Source organism: Ahaetulla prasina, chromosome 6, assembly GCF_028640845.1.
Source record: "Ahaetulla prasina isolate Xishuangbanna chromosome 6, ASM2864084v1, whole genome shotgun sequence".
In the NCBI taxonomy this organism is placed as follows: domain Eukaryota; kingdom Metazoa; phylum Chordata; class Lepidosauria; order Squamata; family Colubridae; genus Ahaetulla; species Ahaetulla prasina.
Genome location: NC_080544.1, coordinates 95,302,702 through 95,324,337, shown reverse-complemented (window position 1 = coordinate 95,324,337; position 21,636 = coordinate 95,302,702). Strand labels below are relative to the sequence as shown.

The 21,636-nt window shown below is 42.7% G+C and overlaps 1 protein-coding gene across 1 annotated transcript; it reads left to right on the top strand.

The window, feature by feature from the left end:
- Positions 1-10,276: 10,276 nt before the first annotated feature.
- Positions 10,277-19,350, top strand: GHSR (growth hormone secretagogue receptor). The gene is made up of 2 exons (XM_058189150.1): positions 10,277-11,033; positions 19,043-19,350. The coding sequence occupies exons 1-2, from the start codon at positions 10,277-10,279 to the stop codon at positions 19,348-19,350; spliced, it is 1,065 nt and encodes a 354-aa protein (XP_058045133.1).
- The last annotated feature ends 2,286 nt before the right edge of the window (positions 19,351-21,636 follow it).

Here is a 21,636-nt window from a genome sequence, read left to right as displayed (position 1 = left end):
CATTAGCTCAACTCCTCTTAAGATCTCTCTTTCGCGTAGCCTAGAAGAAAAATCCCACCCTAACTACGATTTTGAACAATAGGATCATTGTAGCCTTGCTCAGTTGTCCACATGTGTTTAAAAGAGAGAGAAACGTAGACCAGTTGCTACTGCAGAAGGAAAATCCCACCATAACTACAATTTTGAACAATGTACCCAATTCTACCCTAATATTGTTGGCAGCATTTGTTTAACAGGGATGGATAGAAACACAGACCAACTGCATCTTCAGAAGAAATTCTTTCCGAAATGCTTTTAAGTAATGCAAAGAGATACTGAAATTACATACTGTGTCAAATGTTGGAGGTGTAAGTATGTAGCATTGATGTTAATGTGATATCCCATTTTAGAATCATCACCCTTTGTTCACACCAGCTTAAAAAGTACAATCCTTAATTCAGAGCGGAGCCAGTCCAGTTTGATGGTCTCCAATTTGGGATGACAAGTCCAAGGAGGTCTGACTAAGAGCTCCCTGGAGACTGGGTTGAAATATTGGGAGATTTTGCGTGGTTAGTAGCAAGTATGTTAAAACGGGTCTCCAACCTTGGTCCCTTTAAGACTTGTGGGAGTTGAAGTCCACAAGTCTTAAAGGGACCAAGGTTGGAGACCCCTGTATTAAAACATGGCCGCCCTCAAATCTCAACTGTCACACTTGTGGTATTTGAGAAGAAAGAATTGGAAAGGTCTGGAAATAAAGCCTCCACGACCCATTCCTGTGAATTTAGCAAATCCGAGGGACAAAAATCTGAATGACCATTAATGGGTAGCAAAACTCTGTTAGGACAGTTTAAATTTTGCAGCCCAAGAATGGTTGGTTATACTGTGAAGCAAACCACCGATTTAGCTAGATAGTTCTACCTTTGTTAAAGTTGGTTTATCAAATGGATACTGGGAATATGATAGCAAGCTCTTGAGCAGCCTTTGATTTTTTTTAAGCAGTAGTACAGCTGTAAAAAATACTGTCTCATGTGGTATGTTGTTTTATTATTATAAAAAAAATGGGCTTATTCTGACTGCCTCAAACAATCAGAAGAAACAGGTAACACTTGAGCAGCGAAAAAGCAGATGATGGCCAAAACTCTTTGGCTAGTCACTTTTAAGTTGAACTGTAACCAGGGCAATCCTTTACAGGCAGGCAAATCTAGATCACCAGTGGATGGAGTCAAAACCCGCCACATTATTGTATCTCCTTGCTGCCACCTTGTGGTTCTTTTTAGTTTTTGCAGCTGATCATATGTAATGATGGTTTATTAGAGATAAATCACATCCACACACACACACACACTTCAAAAGTTAAATACCATTTTAAAAAAGCTTAAGAAGCTTAAAAACAAATATGAACTCTTTTTGCAGACGATACCAAACGCTTACACAAAGTTGTATCTGTGATGCAGTTCTTCAGCAGGCTTGAAAATGCAACCAATGAGAAAGCGATTCAATTCTTGTATATTTTCTTTTTTAAGTGTGAAATTTCTTACTGATGTTTTGTACTTTAGTTTTTAATAAAAAGTTCCAAATTAATTGTGGGCTCTGTTTTGTTTTTTGTTACACCTCCTTTCATCTGAATAAAAGCCTTGGCAAGCTGTTTAGTAGCCTCCGGATGGGAATTCTTGGGAACTTTGCCAACAAGGCTGAGAGCCACGGTCTCCAGAAAGGATGCTATAGCATGGTGAAAAAACAGGAAGAATAACAGCAATGGATCAAATTACTGTTTTTGTGTCAGACAGACTCAAATTTTTTTTTTTAAAAGTTTTTTTAAAAAAAATGCATAGGGCTAAAATATCAGCAGGCCGTTTCAAAGGCCGCTTATTTTTTTCCATGTGTGTTTTTTCCTTTCCTATTTCTATTGCTAGGATTAAAGAAAATGCACAAAAAATCATTCAAAAGAAAGAGATGGGAAACAAAGTAATAAACGACCAACATAATAAACTTATTTGGTATATTAATGGAATGAATAGAAGGAGGAAAAACAGAAAAGAACAAGCGTATCATCACGCTTCAAGCTAAAACTTAATATAAAGCTTTAAAGCTACATATTTAAAATATGAATATTGCAGGTAATCCTTGATTTACAACAGTTCGCCTGGTGACTGAAGTTACAGTAGCGCTGAAAAAAGTCACTTATGACCATTTTTCACACTTATGACCGTTGCAACAAACCCATTTTTTTTAATTTACATTTATATCCCGGCTTTTTCCGAAGACTCAGGGCGGCTTACAGTGTATAAGGCAATAGTCTCATTCTATTTGTATATTTTACAAAGTCAACTTATTGCCCCCCCAACAATCTGGGTCCTCATTTTACCTACCTTATAAAGGATGGAAGGCTGAGTCAACCTCGGGCCGGGCTTGAACCTGCAGTAATTGCAGGCTGCTGTGTTCTAATAACAGGCTTCTTAACAGCCTGAGCTATTACGGCCCTTGTGATTGGTCATGTGATTTACATTAGGACGCTTGACAATGAGACATGATGGTTGCAGTGTCCCGGGGTCATGTGATCACCTTTTGCGACCTTCTGGCAAGCAAAGTCAATGAGGGAACGTGTGTGAGTGTGTGTGTGTGTGTGAGAGAGAGAGAGAGAGAGAGAGGAATGAATAGGAAAAACGGCTATTCTGAAATGGATAAATAGTTCTTAAATCCAGTCCTTGATGTCTTCTAAGTAATAGTCTCTTAGCTATTCCCCTAAGCCTCTTCATATTACATAGCGTGTATAACAGAAGGTCGGCCATTTTGCCTCCCAGCTTCAGTTCGTCGTAGCGTGTCCTCCATCTGCAGCCAATGTTTTTGAAGTGCCATCATGTTATACAGGATGTCTTCACAACACAGACCAGCTGTTGAGAAATGCCTCAGGAATTAACAGAAAGCAATTTCAAGAGCTGTCAACTGTTTATCTTGCTTCGCTAAGAAGTTTGCAGTAAAATGAGGTCTTCCTTCGATTTGTATTCTTTTCTCAGCTCACAGTTTTGTTTTCATCACTCCATGCTGTGCAATACATTAAACAGGGTTGTGGTATAGTGGAATGGAGTGGAACATCTTGGATTTTTTCAGGGTTCATTGAGAGAATTACATCCCCAATGATCCTTGATGCTCTGTATGCAGTATGTGCAATAACACAATAACAGGTGGAAAGGACCTTGGAGGTCCTCTAGTCCAACTCCCTATTCAAACAGGAGACCCTATACAACTTCAGAAAAATGGTTGTCCAATCTCTTAAAAACTTCCAGTGTTAGAGCACCCACAATTTCTGGAAGCAAGTCATTCCATTGATTAATTGTTCTAAGGGTCAGGAAATTTCTCCTTAGTTCTAGGTTGGTTCTCTTCATGGTTAGTTTCCATCCATTGCTTCCTGCCCTGCCTTTAAGTGTTTTGGAGAATAGGTTGACCCCCTCATCTTTGTAGCAACCCTTCAAATGTTAGAACAGTGCTATCATGTCACCCCATAATCCTTTTCATTAAACTAAAGTAAAGGTAAAGGTTCCCCTCGCACATACGTACTAGTCGTTGCTGACTCTAGGGGGTGGTGCTCATCTCCGTTTCAAAGCCAAAGAGCCAACGCTGTCCAAAGACATCTCCGTGGTCATGTGGCCGGCATGACTCAATGCCAAAGGCGCACGGAACGCTGTTACCTTCCCACCAAAGGTCGTCCCTATTTTTTCTACTTGCATTTTACGTGCTTTCGAAACTGCTAGGTGGGCAGAAGCTGGACTAGTAACGGGAGCTCACCCCGTTACATGGCAGCACTAGGGATTCAAACCGCCAAACTGCTGACCTTTCGATCGACAAGCTCAGCTGTCTTACCATTCTCCATTTGTTTCAAGCTCTAGTTCCCTAATCCTCTTTGTTGCTCTTCTCTGCACTCTTTCTAGAGTCTCAACATCTTTATATCATGGTGAACAAAACTGGATGCAAATTTAAATAGATTTTAAAAAAAAAAATTCTGAAACTGCCATCACCAGTTTGGTAATTTATTTCATTTCCCAATGTGTGGTTCTGAACTTTTTTTTAAAAAAAGAAGTAATGTTAATATTGCACGACCATTATAAAAGAACTAGTATTCATTTCTCATCATGGATATGGGAAAAGGAATTGGCTATTATCTGCCACTCCATCAACCCAGCATTTGTCTAGTGGACATTACAAGATCATTTTGCTTCAGCCTCAAAATCATCACAGGTCTGAGAATGGAGTGGAACATCAGAGAATGCTCTTAACAGTGGATTAGACAGCTGTGATGCACATAATCCTTATGAAAATTCCATCAATGAATAGAGTCCAGGCAGAAAGTAAGAACTAAGCAACAAATTTCTTCCCTTAGCCAGCTGATGTACTTCTGTTTGCTTGAGTATAAGCTTGGTTGCCCTTGGCCATTGTATTTAGATTTTAGCGAGCCCAAAAGCTGGGAGGAACCTTTCCATCTGCCATGTTAATTTTTCCCCTCTAGTGGATTTAAAAAAAAAGTAATGTGATTAACATTGATGCCACCATACACAGGACCCAAAAAGTCCATAGTGCTCTTCCACTTGTTTCTGTTTCATTTATCTCCCGTAGGGTAACCTGTATGGAGCCTCCATATTTTTGTGTGTGAACCTCAACTCTTGTCACAAAAGTCACAGGAGCCATTCAGACAACACATAATAGGGATTAAAGGTAAAGGTAAAGGTTCCCCCCGCACATACATGCTAGTCATTGCTGACTCTAGGGGGCGGTGCTCATCTCTGTTTTAGTTTAGTCCTAAATAGGGATATGGTGGCTCAGTGGCTAAGACACTGAGCTTGTCGATTGAAAGGTCAGCAGTTCGAATCCCTAGTGCTGCGTAACGGGGTGAGTTTCCGTTACTTGTCCCAGCTTTTGCCAACCTAGCAGTTCAAAACCACATAAAAAATGCAAGTAGAAAAAATAGGGACCATCTTTGGTGGGAAGGTAACAGCATTCCGTGCACCTTTGGCTTTTAGCCACATGACCATGGAGATGTCTTCAGACAGTGCTGGCTCTTCAGCTTTGAAAGGGAGATGAGCACTGCCCCCTAGAGTCGGGAACAACTAGCACATATGCGCGAGGGGAACCGTTACCTTTTACCTTTACAGTTAGTCCTAAATAAGTGTGACACTTTGGGGACTAAAACCAACCTCTTTAGAGCTTGGAGTAGTTGATCCATTTTTCTTGTTCCCATTACTTGCTTTCCCTCCACAAGTCCAATATGTGTGAGCTTGTCAAAAGTTTTTTATAGCTTATATTTAATATTCATACAATTTGTTTGCCTCAAGTAACTAGGAGACCTAAAAAGAGCTGAAATATGGAGTTGGTCCATATTCCAACTTGCTAGGTGGAAACAACCAACCAAGTAATACAAGCATGTGTCTTAAATTCTTATACTTCTGACAGGATATTAGAGGGAGATGATAAAACTTGGTGCCCTTTGGACCTTATATTGGTCCTTATATTGGACAAATTTCAAATGTCCTAGTCAAATTGATGGACTGTTGAGACAAAGACAATTCAGTCCACATTCACAATCTGCAGTCTCAATGCCAGTATTTCACCAGCACCTTCTCCATCTCTAGTGTTACAGAAATTTGGGAATGCAAAATCCCAAATCCTTCCTCCACAGAGAATGTGTAGGTTACACAACACTACACTTCAGGCCTGCCTAAAAAAAAACAACCAGAAGGGTTGCTGAATCAACATTGTCCATTGTCTTAATAATGGGAGAGGACAGGACTAAGGTGTCTCACTTGGAGCTGTCCATGGTCCTGCTGCCTTTTTCTCATGAACTAGATTTGATTTCCTTTATAGTGCAGTACAGTGTCTTAATTCAGCACTATTAACTTCTGCACAGTTCAAATCACTATTGAATGGGTGCCTGCCAGCTTCTAAAATCTGCTGCTGATGAGAGACTCCGATGTAGATATTATCCCAGCAAGTAAGAGGTATGTAGTGAAATTGTAATGGTGAATGGGTAAAAAAGCAAGCTATTATTTGTTAAGTCTTGGAGTATAATTTTAACCCTGAGAGATCTTGGCTGCAATTACCACACCGTTCCATTCAACTGGAGGATGAGCCATGGTGGCCCAGTGGTTATACTGTAGGCTACTTCTTTTGACTGCTGGATGCCTGCAATTTGGCAGTTCAAATCTCACCAGGCTCAAGGTTGACTCAGCCTTCCTGTCAGTCCTAGAAACCATCTTTTTCTTTGGATCTTCCAGGCTGCCCCATTTAGTGCTGTGGGAAACGGGGAGGGGGGGTTGCATGGAGTGGTGGAGATATCTAGCCATAATAACATTCCTTTCTCTGAGAGTCAAGGACTTTTGGGCCTGCACCTGGAGTAGCGCGACTGGAAGGCATGTGCAGTTGGGACAGTGCCTTGACTGGACCATGTGATGGACATGTGGGTGTGGGGGAAGGGACTTGGACTTTCTTTTGGGTGGGGAAAGCCTGGAAGCTTTCAGATTCAGGTTTTCCCAGATGTGCCAATATGACATCTCTAATAAAATGGAACTTTGAAGAACTTCTAGCTTCAGAGTCTTCTTTTGTTGGGGGTGTTACTTGGCACCCTGACACTTCCATCCTTCCGAGGTTGATAAAATGAGGACTCAGATTGTTGGGGGGCCATATGCTGACTCTGTAAACTGCTTAGAGAGGTCTGTAAAGGTCTGTAAAGCAGTATATAAGTCTAAGTGCTATTGCTATCAAAGCTTTAAACACAGAGAGTGTGACTCTGCTAGCACATTTCCTCCCCCCCCCAAGAAGAAATTAAGTGAAGTGAAACCAGGGTGCTGATTGGAAGCTCTGATGATGAAGGCAAAGCTCAGATAATTGGACACATATGGCAAAAACAAAGTCATTGGGAAAGATCCTAAAGTTTGGGGAAATTGAAGGCAATTGAAGAGAACAACAGAAGATAAAATGTTAGCAATGGCAGAAATATGAGGTTACAAGAGCAGTTTCTCACAATCAGTTCTGTTTGGAATTGTGGCCAACTGACAAAGATGGAATCACTGAACAACAAAACACACACACATTTACTGTGCTGAAAGTTCTGAAAGAACATTGGTAGCAGAGAGAGCTCTCTACCTGAAACGGTGCTATGCCAGAGGAACAGCCATAGATTAAACCATTAGAGATGTACCATTCCTTGGTACGAAAAGCAAGTTTTAATAAATCATGGTTTGCAATTGAAAACCGAATCCGCTGAAACCAACCCAAACCGAGACAGATCAGGACTTAATGCATAAGAGCACAGGCGTGCCTACCGTTCCTGTCCTATTGTTTCCTTTCATTATATCCAATTAATATAGTTATTACATACTTATGCTTATGCTTATATATATGCTTATATATTGTATAGTTATTTCATGCTTATACTTATATATACTGTTGTGACAAAATAAATAAATAAAATAAAATTAATGCCCGATGGAACTCAGCCAGCGGCAAAGCTCACCTAATACCCTTAACCAAGTGGCTAAGGCTTTGCAGCTGCGTTTTCGCCCTGCGCTTGAACTTGGTTTGGCTTAACCATGGCTCTGTGGTTTTAGCCTTTTTCTCCGAACCTGACCCGCTCAGTTCATTCATGGATCGGTAGATTACAAGGACCGGGGAAACGCGTTCAAGGGGTGTGTGTGTGTGTCATGCGAATCAGGTCGATCAGGTCGGTGAGAGCGGAAACACCATGTCTCGGGAAGCGTCCCCCACTCGATCCCTCCGCTCCTTGGTTTTCTAAACACGCTGCCGCTTATTTATCCGGCTGCTCCTGGGATCTCTCGCCATCCTCTCGCCTCCCCGATCCCCTTGGATCGTCCTCAGAGAAGGACATTAGGGGCTCACTTTCTCCCCCCACCCTCCCTCCGCCGCCCGGAGCGCTCCCCGTGGGATTCGGCCACTTTGCTGAGGACCGTTGTGTCCGTCGGGGAAGGAGAGGGGAGCCGAGGCGCCGCGGGTGCAGAGGCTCCCGAAGGTCGATTCCTTCCTGGGGACGGTCGATGCCGCGCTCAGATGGGTTGTTGGGTGCAATGCATGCGTGGACATCGTAGGCAGGATGATGATCGTGGTAATAGCAATAGGCTGCTTCTGTGGCTTCGGTTCGTCAAGGCTAAACGAGGAGTCGTTCCTTCCCCAACCCTTCCGAGGTTTGGAGCCGCGCACTCTGCCCTGCTCAGCGCCGCTGGTTGCAACCGGGTATCAGGGGAGTCTTTGAAAGCTGGGGACGGGGGAGGGGGGGACCGGCTCCCTCTCCGGGGTGGGTGGGGGGCGCGTAGCCGGCTGGGCGTGCCGACACTGCCTCTTCGCTTCTCAGCCTGTTCCTGCTGTTCCTACGCGCCACGCGGGACAGAAGAAGAAAAGTTGGCCGTGGGAGCGGGCCAGGTAAGCCGGCGGTGGGTGGGGGTGGGGGGGCTGCTCCAGGAGACTTTCTTATTTAGGGAACTCTCTCTCCCCCCGCATAATGGACCCCTTTGAAAGGCAGGGGATGCCCTCTTGATCTTTTAGATGCCTCCTGCAGACCACCTACCTGAAATTCAGGGGCGGGGGAGGGAGGATCCTCATGCCTAATAACAATATATGAATACTATTAATAATACTGCCAATAACAATACTGCCAATAATAATAATAATCATAGATGGGAGGTTGGCACTTCCCCCCACACCCCCGTGCCCTGGAATTCTATTGCCATTGGAAGAGTTCTTCTACCGAAAGATAGTGTTTTAGTTTACTTTAACCCTGCTCTGCTCGCTTGAGCGGTGAGCAGTTGTTGTTATTTTAAAAAGAGAGAGAATAGTTCATCAAATGGGATTTGATCAAAACGCTCAGCAATAAAAAAGGAAATAAAACGATGAGGTGGGGACACATTCAAGCAGAATCCAGTGGAGTAAACCAGCATCTTGTCATTACACCAGACTGAGATATATTTTTTTATCTTGATTGGTGATGCGCATCTGACTAGGGTAGCATGGATAGATGGATGGATGGATGGATGGAAAGAAGGAAGGAAGGATGGATGGATGGATGGATGGAAGGACAGACAGACAAACAAAGTGTAAGATATCCCCCTCCCCTTTTAGCACTTTTGGAAAGTGCAAGCTCCACAGTTACTTTATAGTTTATTATATTTCATCAGTTATGCTATGTTTTATTAATTTTCCTCAGTTGTTTGAAAAAGACCATTTATTTGGACTGAAAGCACGATAAACTAAATATCTAGTTATTTACTTTTTACTCATTACTCTTGCTGAACAACAAACCATTTCTTCACAGAAATTTATCTTGTAAAAATGCTGGTTAGGCTAGGTTAAGAGAATAAAGCTGAATTCACACAACTAAGCCAACGAAAGACCAAATAATTTGGTCGTGTTAAATTTGTCCCTTGATATTCTTGAGTTATTTTATTGTAGACTTGTTTAGAGTTTAATGCTTAATGTAATAGATTAGAAAATGGGTGTCTTGTGTGAATGCAGCTTACAAGTCCTGAAATATACTGACTGAGTTTGGTAGGTCAACTAGTTCTTGAATTCTGATTTCACTGCATAATAATTGATTCTTCCCTGAACTGATGCCTTCCAGATGTCTTGGCACTATCAAATTCACAGGTTGAGCTTCTCATTATACCACAGTGACCTTTGATAATCCAGGTAAATAATGCAAAAGAATGCCTGTCGGTGGAAAAGGTTTCACAAACACTTTGGTGTCAGAAGTGGAAGTGGTATTGACACAAAGGCTCATATTGGTTAAAGGGGTGGAAGCAGAAGCTCAGCCTTGGTTTCTTTCAGAGTGTTGCTTCTTTGTTCTGGTTCCTCCATGCATGTTTTTGAGTCAGTGACTGCAGCCTCCATCCAAAAATGGATGTGAGCAGCAAGTCCCTCTGGAGAGAAGAACCACAGTTTTTCAAGGTAGACATTCCCATTTTCAGCAGCCTCCTTCTAAGCAAGAGAACTCCCAATGATGAAATAGACATGTGATCCAGCTCATGATTAATGCAGAAGCAAAACAATGAATATAGTAGAGGAGTTACTTGGTTAGAGGAAGCTGAATCTCACAAAGGGTCTGGAAAGTTTTCATGTTAGATTGAATTTCCCCTTTCTCCCCTCACCCTCCAATCCACATCTTGCTTACCTGGTTTGTTTGTTTTCATTTAGCATCTCTCAACGGTCTATTTCTTGCCGTCATCAGAGCCCATTGCCTCGTTCTTCTCAGGTATGAGGAAACTGCTGATGTAGTCCCTTCAGATCAACAAACACTGACCGAATGCCTAACGAGAGCGACTTGCAGCTCATAATGGATTATGACAACAACACACAGACTGAAGCTTCCTACCTGTTCCCTGCACCTCTCCTCACAGGTGTCACTGTCACTTGTTTGCTGTTCTTCACGATTGGGATTCTTGGAAACATGATGACGATGCTGGTGGTCTTTAAGTTCCGGGATATGAGGACAACCACCAACTTGTACCTCTCCAGTATGGCTTTCTCGGATTTCTTCATCTTCCTTTGCATGCCCCTAGACCTCTTCCGCCTCTGGCAGTATCGGCCCTGGAATTTTGGGGATCTTCTCTGCAAGCTCTTCCAATTTGTCAGTGAGTGTTGCACATACTCAACCATACTCAACATCACAGCCCTGAGCGCCGAGAGATATTTTGCAGTCTGCTTTCCACTCAGGGCCAAGGCGATGATCACCAAGACCAAAGTCAAACTCCTTATCCTTGTGCTCTGGGTAATATCTTTTGTCAGTGCTGGGCCCATCTTTGTTCTGGTTGGAGTTGAGCATGAGAATGGGACAAATCCTTTGGATACGAATGAATGTCGAATCACAGAGTATGCCATTCATTCAGGGTTGCTGACCATTATGGTGTGGACCTCCAGTGTCTTCTTTTTCCTGCCCGTGTTTTGCTTGACCGTTCTCTACAGCCTCATTGTGAGAAAGCTTTGGAAGCGAAAGAAGAAAAACATTGGGCCAAAGACCTCCATCAGGGACAAGTACAATAGACAAACAATAAAAATGCTAGGTAAGGTACCTGATCTATTTTTTCCCCCAAGACAAGCCTACTTATTCTGTAAATCCAAAATGTGTGAGATCCATAATATTGTTTATTGAACCAATTAAAAGTTGTGTTGAAACATGCAATGTTTTAAGTAACAAAGAACATGTCCTTCAGGTTAGATTTCAGAAGAGACTAGACAGCCATTTAGAATTGGAAGTGACCTTGGAGGTCTTCTAGTCCAAACCATATACCACTTCAGAATGGTTGTCCAATCTCTTCTTAAATACTTTCAGCGTTGAAGCATTCACAACTTCTGCAGGCAATTTGTTCCACTTATTAATTGTTCTAACTGTCAGGAAATTTCTCCTTAGTTCTAGGTTGCTTCTCTCCTTGATTAGTTTCCACCATTGCTTCTTGTTCTACCCCCAGGTGCTTTGGAGAATAGTTTGACTCTCTCTTCTTTGTGGCAACCCCTGAGATACTGGAACACTGCTATCATGTCACCCCTAGTCCTTCTTTTCATTAAACTAGACATACCCAATTCCAGCAACCATTCTATTTGTCTGAAATGGTATAGGTTCTCCTGCTTGAGCAGAGTATTGCACGAGACCTCCAAGGTCCCTTTCAGCTCTGTTCTGATTGATTGATTAAGAATGCTATGCAACTTAAAACAGATTGTGTAGTCTTACATTCTTTAGCAGGGTGCATTATATGCTAGTTATAATAGCTATGCATGTCTCACTGGTATATAATGAAAAGTTTGATTCATCCTCAATGATTCTCCAGATTGTCATTTGACCAAGAGGTCCTGATCTAGAACATACCCATTTGGATATGTGGACAGGAGGACTGATCAGAAAGTTCCATTAAGCTTTAGCTTCCATGCCTCCAAGTGTAGTAGAGTTGTTGAGATGGATTTGAAGTGAGGACACCCAGCTTCGACTCCATCCTCAGCCAGGGAAGTTCACTGGATGACTGTGAACCAGCCATTTACCTTCTGACCATCCTAGCTCACAAGGTTGTTGCTGTGGTTGATGCACAAAATTTTGAGCTACTGGAGGAAAAGCATGATATTCATATAATAAACAGCTGGACGCCCATGCTTCACTATGAAACTATGAGATAAATTGACACTGAAAGCCTGAAACTTAATGTAGAATGTGTAACTCCGTAGCATCAGACCATGTTAATATAAGGCAACTGGCAGTTGGAACAGAGGGGGAGGGGGAGTAGAATGCCCCAGCCCACAGGCTGGATAAATCATGCACTGGCATGCCCATGCCTGGTTCAGCAAAGGGGTAGCATCAGAGCGTGTTAATATAAGGCAACTGGCAGTTGGAACAGAGTTCTTTTCAGGTGGGGAGGGGGAGTAGAACGTCTAATTCCTTAGCATCAGAGCGTGTGAATATAATACTGTATGTGAAATACTAATGATCTGATGGTCATTTTGAAAAATCCTTTCTTAGCGAGCACCTAGAAGCCAAAAGGAACATATCTGCAAAATTTCAAGTTTGTAGGCTTTACCATTCTGGAGATTTTGTGATGAGTGAGTGGTATTTGCTTTTATATATAGCTAAATAACTTTAAAAAGTGTACTGTTTTTAAACGGTAATTTATGTTCATAAAACATAAATAAGAACATGAGGACATGATTTAAAGACCTAGAAGAATGAAATAATGATTGTCTCTGGGCTCCTGCAGGGTGTCCTTTTTCACTATCCTCGGTCAACAGGTCAAGTCAGGTTAAATATCTGTTTGGTTCCTCATGCAGATGGTGAGATGGTTAAGGCTCTGATGATCACATCTCTTCCTGCTATGACTTTCCAACAACTTTGAAATTACTAGGAAAGGCTTGCAGATTTGGAAAAGTCATAAAACACAGTCATATTACTTAAAAGTTCAGTTTGCAGAACATTTGGTTAACTGACTTTCTAGCATTCTGCAATATATGGAGTCATAACTTCACCAAATTGTGACTGAGCCGTAGCCTAACCCAGCTTAAAGCTATCAAGTTTAACATCTTAGGTATGAATATCCATTGGATCTTTAATGAGCAGATTGAATATTGTGTTGGATAGATTTTTAAGGCAATCTTGTATATAGCATTGCTGATCAGATACGACGCTCAGAATCTACAGATTTATTTTCCCTTAGAGAAACTGATATAAGACAGTTTGGTAGATCTGGCTGGTTCAGAATCCTGCACTTTGAAGCCCGAGTGAAGAAATCCATCAGCTCACAAGGTTGTTGCTGTGGTTGATGCACAAAATTTTGAGCTACTGGAGGAAAAGCATGATATTCATATAATAAACAGCTGGACGCCCATGCTTCACTATGAAACTATGAGATAAATTGACACTGAAAGCCTGAAACTTAATGTAGAATGTGTAACTCCGTAGCATCAGACCATGTTAATATAAGGCAACTGGCAGTTGGAACAGAGGGGGAGGGGGAGTAGAATGCCCCAGCCCACAGGCTGGATAAATCATGCACTGGCATGCCCATGCCTGGTTCAGCAAAGGGCGTGTTAATATAAGAGCGTGTTAATATAAGGCAACTGGCAGTTGGAACAGAGTTCTTTTCAGGTGGGGAGGGGGAGTAGAACGTCTAATTCCTTAGCATCAGAGCGTGTGAATATAATACTGTATATGAAATACTAATGATCTGATGGTCATTCCGAAAAATCCTTTCTTAGCGAGCACCTAGAAGCCAAAAGGAACATATTTGCCAAATTTCAAGTTTGTAGGCTTTACCGTTCTGGAGATTTTGTGATGAGTGAGTGATATTTGGCTTTTATATATAGCTAAATAACTTTAAAAAGTGTTTTTTGTTTACTGTCTTTAAACGGTAATTTATGTTCATAAAACATAAATAAGAACATGAGGACATGATTTAAAGACCTAGAAGAATGAAATAATGATTCTCTGTGGGCTCCTGCAGGGTGTCCTTTTTCACTATCCTCGGTCAACAGGTCAAGTCAGGTTAAATATCTGTTTGGTTCCTCATGCAGATGGTGAGATGGTTAAGGCTTTGATGATCACATCTCTTCCTGCTATGACTTTCCAACATCTTTGAAATTACTAGGAAAGGCTTGCAGAGTTGGAAAAGTCATAAAACACAGTCATATTACTTAAAAGTTCAGTTTGCAGAACATTTAACTTGGTTAACTGACTTTCTAGCATTCTGCAATATATGGAGAACCAAATTGTGACTGAGCCGTAGCCTAACCCAGCTTAAAGCTATCAAGTTTAACATCTTAGGTATGAATATCCATTGGATCTTTAATGAACAGATTGAATATTGTGTTGGATAGATTTTTAAGGCAATCTTGTATATAGCATTGCTGATCAGATACGACGGTCAGAATCTACAGATTTATTTTCCCTTAGAGAAACTGATATAAGACAGTTTGGTAGATCTGGCTGGTTCAGAATCCTGCACTTTGAAGCCCGAGTGAAGAAATCCATCAGGTCTGAAGGGTGCAGTTTTCTGCTTGGGAATATGTGACGAAGAGTAATTGTGATAACTTGCCTCCAGATGCACCTTGCACTGGATTACATGCAATAGGAGATTCATGTTTATTAAACAATACAAAGAGTTAAACGTATAACGCTGCGAGAAATAACAATGATCATTTTTCACATAGTTAATGGCTTTTTCCTTTAGTCACATTAAAAATATTTACATTTTAGCAGCAACTTTTGCAAAGACTTGTGGGGTGCAAAATTTTGCACTTCTGCATCTTACCATTGGCAGAAAATGAACGCATCATAAATGATAATAGAGCTGGAAGGTTAACACTATTGCCATAATCCTGTACACTAAGAATAAGCTTTATAGAATGCAGGGAGAGTTACTTGTATAGTTGCAATCATGAACACACTCATTCAGGGATGAACTCCTTTGGTCTCAAGGGGAGCATCTACATAGTGGTGTCCAAAGGTCAATCCATGACTGTATGGTCAAAGCCTCACCCTTTGTCATGTGCAACGCATGTAAAAGGGAGGCAGTGCTTTGATTGCATGACCATCACATAGACTTCTTGGACCTCCTCCCCCAACAGATGCCCCTGTGGATTGGGAAGGCAGTAGTTCAGTAGGTAAGATTTGATGATTGTTGACAAGGGTTTTTGTCAGGAAGACCAAAAGAGAAGTTGACCAAGCACCAGTAACACTCTTTATTAGGACTTACCTTGTGATAAGGGCAGTGAAGCATACTTTGCCTGCATTGTGTTTGCTGATAGCAACCCAGAAACCCTGTTTCAGAACTGGGGGAGCTTAGAAGCAGCCCCTGTAAACTACTGAAGATTTGATAGTCACCATCATTTTAATTTTCTAGATTTAGGACTTGGCCCTGCCCCAACGCACTGAAGTAGAGTGAGGTCAAAGATATGAATGAAATAGGTTGCATCAGTGTAGTGTGGTGGCAGCACCAATTTTTGGTTTTATTGGGTGTTTTTGGTTTGTTTGTTTTTATAGTTTTATATACTGTATTTTTCGGAGTATAAGACACACTTTTTCCCTCCCTAAAAGAGGGTGAAAATGTGGGTGTGTCTTATACACCGAATGTAGCCCCACCCACCCACCGGCTCCACCCTTTTGGAGCTGAATTATGGGTATGGGCACGTGCGACCCCCCCGCGCGACCCCCCGTGCGACCCCCCTGTGCTCCTCCTGCTTTTGGCATGCGATGGCAAAAAGGTTAGCTATCACTGATCTAGAGGATGGGTCTCCAACCTTGTCAACTTTAAGACTTGTGGACTTCAACTCCCAGAACTCCCAGGACTGGGAGTTGAAGTCCACAAGTCTTAAAGTTGACAAGGTTGGAGACCCCTGATCTAGAGAATGGGTTTAAATCTGGGTCTTCCTAATGGAACCACTACACTAACTTTAGTCCTGTAACCAATGAATCGTATGGGTCCATGGCAACTCTTAACAGGTTGATTATCACCTTATTCTTTGTCCTGATTTATAACCCGCCCTTTTTATTTTCAGCAACTGAAAACACAGTTGTACCCCAAAGGAGAACATCTCCTTTTCTCAGTTGGAATTGGTATGAGAACATCGATCTATCAAGCCCATTAGCGTTGACATAGAAACTTCTACCACAGACAAGATACACATTTGAAAACTTCCATGGTCTTCCTAAGAAATAAGTTCATTTGTGTTTACCGTATATACTCGAATATAAGCCGATCCGAGTATAAGCCGAGGTCCCCAATTTTACCCCAAAAAACTGGGGTAAACTGGGGACTCGAGTATAAGCCGAGGGTGGGAAATGAGGCAGCTACCGGTCGGGGAAACCCTCCCTCCCTCAGCCGAGAAGGCTGGCGGCCCCCGCCCGCCTCTCACTGCACCGGCAGGGCTTCCCCGCGCTAATGCAAAAGCCCGCCAAGTTTGCGCCATCCGGTATAATGTGAAAAAAAGAAGAAGAAAAAAACCTCGAGTATAAGCCGTATATACTCGAGTATAAGCCGAGGGGACGTTTTTCAGCACAAAAAACGTGCTGAAAAACTCGGCTTATACTCGAGTATATACGGTACCTCTATTCTGTGGCGGGACCCCATAGGAAATGATTTACTCGGAAGGATATAAGAGCAACCTCCTAGTCCAGACCTAAGTCTATATCCGGCCTTCCACAGGAACCAGACTTCTGCGAGAGAAGCCTGTGTAATAAGAGGTGGTGTTGAACAACATCTTGCCTGTAACTCATAAAGTAATATGTTGATGCTTTAGCTTGTAGCTATCTTTCACCTTACTTTCTTCCAGTAAGTGGCAACCACGAGTGATCTCACTTACGATGAATTACACAAGGTGACTTGGTGGATAATAATACCTTTTGCTTGTCAAGATCCTTGACTTCCAGCGTTATGTGTCTCAGCCCTTGAAGATAACTTAAGTTTCCCTTTCTCATTTTGTCCATTCTGTGCCTAGGTTTATGCACTTCCACATTATTTTGTCTTTGCTAGATGTCCTTTCTAAATCAGATTCTAAAATAGTTCCAAATCCAACTGGAATCAACGAAGTAAGTTAGTGTGTGTCAGTTCATAAACAAGACTTAGTTGCAACTGAGTTTTTTTTTTTTTTTAAAAAGTAAGGTTGTATACCATGTTCCCCAGTTTATATACCAGGACTAAGTGAGTTTCTCCTTTCTATTGTAGTTCTTTGGATACCTGGGGATGTTGTTGTAAAGCCATGATGGCGAACAAGTGGCACATGGAGCCATATCTGTGAGTGTTGCCCTAGCTCAGCACCAGTATGCATGTGCACACCAGTCAGCTGATTTTCAGGCCTTCTGGACCACTGGAAGTTGGGAAACAAGCCATTTCTAGCCTCTGCAGGGCCTCTGGTGGGATGGGGAAGGCCATTTTTGCTCTCCCCAGGCTCCAAGTAAGCCTCTGGAGCCTGGGGAGGGTGAAAAACGGGCTCACTGTGCCATTGCCTAGCAAAAGCAGGAGGAGTACGGGGGGGGGGGTTGCCTACGCATGGGGGGGAGGGCGGATTGAATTATGTGTGTGGACACATGTCCATGAGACCTCCCTGTGCTCCCCCCCGCTTTTGGCATGCAACGACAAAAAGGTTAGCTATCACTGTTGTAAAGAATGAAGTATTTGGCTGTCCGTAGTTGCTTGGTACATGAGATGATGGTAGAGGAAAGATTAGATCATAGGACTTTGTCCTGCAAATGTCCTACCTACCAAGGTGGTATCTGATCTTTTGGGGCCTTGAGTAGAAATACTGCTAGGGAATGACATGAAAAATTGATTTTGATAACACAGCAGCAACAAGAGTCCAGGTTTCTTCTTCTTATTCATTGGTATTGTGGTAGACTGCGCTTTTATAATCTCACTTTTCAAAATTTCCCAAGCTTCTTGAGTTGTTTTCCCCTTGAGGATTCTCATCCATGGAATCCTTCTCAAGCTCTCTCTAAGTTTATTGAAATTAGCTCTCTTAAAGTCCAAGACTCTAGTTTCACTTTGTTCTACTACTTGTATTTGCTTAATGTCAAATTCCAATATTGCATGATCACTTGCCCCCAAGGTTCCTGTAGCTTCAATACCTTCTATCATTTCATCTCTCATTTCAAATTGGTGAACCTGTAAACTACACCATGCTTCTTTTTGTGCCCTTTTGTTTCATCTGTTCAAAGAGATTTTATGTGCTTTGTTTAATATGTTGGAGAAACAATGTAAGTAAAAGATGATAAAGTAGGCTACCACCAACTTTTGTAAAAGGCCGATCAGAATTTGAGGGATTATCAGCTGCCTAAGACCGGAAACTTTTTCCATAAAGCCAAATAAATAGTTGGTTCTGTACAAGGCTTATGAATGAGAGATGAAGTTTGCAGCCAACATTGGTTTCTCTTTGCATCTTTTTCCAGTGGCCTCTTGTTCTGGCTGGTTCTAGTCACTGTTCTCCAGATGTGCTGTTTGATGAACAACAAGGAACAGCTGGAAGAGAAAAGTAACTTAAAACTAAGGAGAAATTTCCTGACAGTGAGAACAATTAATGAGTGGAACAATTTGCCTCCAGAAGTTGTCAATGCTCCAACACTGGAAGTTTTTAAGAAGATGTTGGATAACCATTTGTCTGAAGTAGTGTAGGGTTTCCTGCCTAAACAGGGGGTTGGACTAGAAGACCTCCAAGGTCCCTTCCAACTCTAATTATTATTCTAAGACATTTGTTGCAGGAAGAATAGTTGAAGCATTCCTTTTCTCCTTCTTCTTCTTCCAAGATAGGTAGCCCAGATTCCCATCTCAAAACCCAACTTGGCTTTTCTTTTCTCTGTGCTGTGACACTTGGGTTAAAAAGAGAAAGCTTAGCAAATATTATAATTCACTTTCATATGCACTTGCCCTTTCCCTTTCGACCAGCTGCTGTGGCCTAGAGGTGGAGCTCTTGCCTCACAATCAGGAGGTTGTGAGTTTAATCCTAGGTAGAGGAAGATGTAGGGTCTCCTGGTTGGACTAGATGACCTGCAAGGTCCCTTTTCAACTCTGTTAATCTCTCTTTCTCTCTTACTTTTTTTAACTAGCGGTGGTGGTTTTGGCTTTTGTCCTCTGCTGGCTGCCCTTCTACCTAGGACGTTATCTCTTTTCCAAATCCTTCGAGGTTGGATCCTTAGATATCGCCGTTATCAGCCAGTACTGCAACATAGTCTCCTTCATTCTCTTCTACCTAAATGCTGCCATCAACCCAATCCTGTACAACATCATGTCAAAGAAATACCGAGAAGCAGCTTACAGGCTCTTCGGAATGAAGCCGCTGAGGAAGAAAAAGTTTCTGGCGATGACGGAGAGAAGATGCCACACATGGACAGAGTCCAGTATTAGAGCGACGTGACAGCAGAGGTTGGATCGAGGTGTCACTTGAAGCCAATAGAGAAGAGGAAAGGTGTTTAAGACTGGCTAAAAGATGGAGCGTTTTTGTTTCTTTTCATGATTGGGAGGGGTTGCCGTTTGAAAACTCAGGTATGGAAACCGAAAAGGGGGTTAAAAAAAAAATGCAGAGCTGTGAGGAATATTATGACAGATGTTTCTGTGTAAATATATTCATCAGCAGTGGGTGAAACAGCGATACTTTTGAATCATTTCCAGTGCCTATGATTCTATGCATAAAGATGGGAATTGAGGTGTTCCTATGTTTGTAAAGCACAAACGTCAACTAAACAGAACCTGTCTTTGTGCTAGGCAACCTAGCATGGGGAGGAACTAGCCGTGATGCAGAAGCTCATTGAAAAGGTTTCCCCACCAGGTGGGATCTGTAAGTATTTTGTACTGCATAATGAAGGAAGGAATGTCATCAAAAGCTTCTCTCCTATGTAGGCAGGGAAGACCTTGATGGAGGCCACAAAAGATGGTTTCCTTCATCCCTGTGGAACAGTGTGTACCAGCCTGCTATGGGTTGCTTGCCATCTCATCAGTGTGACAGTCAAATTGCAGTGGATCAAGACCCTTTCTACAAAAGGGACCCAGACAGAGGATTGAGGTGGTCCTGGGGACAGAGACCCAGTAGAACAGGGGTGTCAAACTTGATTTCATTGAAGGCCGCATCAGTGTTGTGATGGATGGGGCATGGTCAGCTTGATGTCACTCATGTCAGGGATGCTGGTGGTGGCCCAAAAGCTCCGCCAGCAAAAATGGGCTCCCGTTTTTGGCTGGGATGGCTTCCTACAACCATCTGCCAGCAAAAATGGAACTTGGGGGGGGGGAGGTCTGTGTATGGCCCTCGTGGGCTTTGTTTCCGGCTGCAATGGCCTCCTGCAACCTTCTGCCAGTGAAAATGGAGCTCAGAGGGGCCACATGCAGCCCTCCCAAGCTCTGCTTTCGCTGGCAGACGCATTGCTGGCCAGTCCTTCACTGTTTCCAGGGTAGCTCTGCAGGCCAGATCTAACCACCCCATGGGCCGGATCCATCTCCCGGGCCTTGACTTTGATACCCCTGCAGTAGAAGGTATCCATTTCTGGCCAATGGCAATGAGAAGATATGTATCATGGCATACAGAGAAGGTAGTGCCTTAGGGCAGGGGTCTCCAACATTAGTCCCTTTAAGACTTGTGGACTTCAACTCCCAGAGTCCCTCAGCCAGCTTTGCTGAGAGTTGAAGTCCACAAGTCTTAAAGGGACCAAGTTTGGAGACCCCTGCCCTAGGGAGCAGCTATGCCAATCGATAGGTGAATGGCCAGATCTAGAAAACTGTAATAAAACCCTAAGTTTGGAAGGAGACTTTGAGAAACACAAAAAAACCCTCTCTGCCTTGTTTTGAAAATGCCAAAACCCCAGCTTTGCACATATCAATTATCGGAGGGACCTTGAGAGATTCAAATGATGGTTGACATTCAATTTTCATTTCGAAGCAAGCCTACACATCTCTTTTGGATGCAGCAGCGTGAATGCTCTTCTTTAGAGAGCTTCTGCCTTCAAGTCTAGCACAGGGAGAGAATGCTAAATCTTTTTTTTTTCCTTTTTAAAAAAGTAGTGCCAGGGAGAATGCCACCTCATTTGCATGCTTTCAAAAAATAAAAGTGAATGGTAGAAGGTACATTTAACTATGAATGAAGGCAAATATATGTGTCTTGGGATGATGTTGCAGGATCCAATCTGGGTCGGTCACCGGGACTAGAGGTTTACTCTTCCAAGCTTTCAGATTCAGTTTTCTCTGACTTCTCAGTTTTCGGACTCGTGCTGGGAGCCCATCTTCAGGGAACTTCTTGTTAGCAGAGCATGTGAATGTGTCTAGCAGTGTGTGGGAGTGCATCTAACAGTGGTGGGATTCAGCCGGTTCTGTCCGGATTGTGCGAACCGGTAGTGGCAACTACAGGAGGCTCCACCCACCCACCCAAGATGTAATGCACGACTACTGCGCATGAGCAGAAGGCTGTGCGCATGCACAGAGTTGGCGCTCGCTCACATTTGTGAACCCCTAGGGAAGGTAAGTGAATCCCACCTCTGATCTAGCAGTGTGTGAATGTGTCTGCTAGAGAACCGTTCCCTGTGAATGGGCTCCAGTACAAGTTCGAAAACTGAGAAGCCTAAACCTCTGGTCCTGGTGACCGACCCAGGTTGCTGGATCCTGCAACATTTAATTATATTTATAGTTACCTCCACTTGCTCAATTAAAAAACAACAAC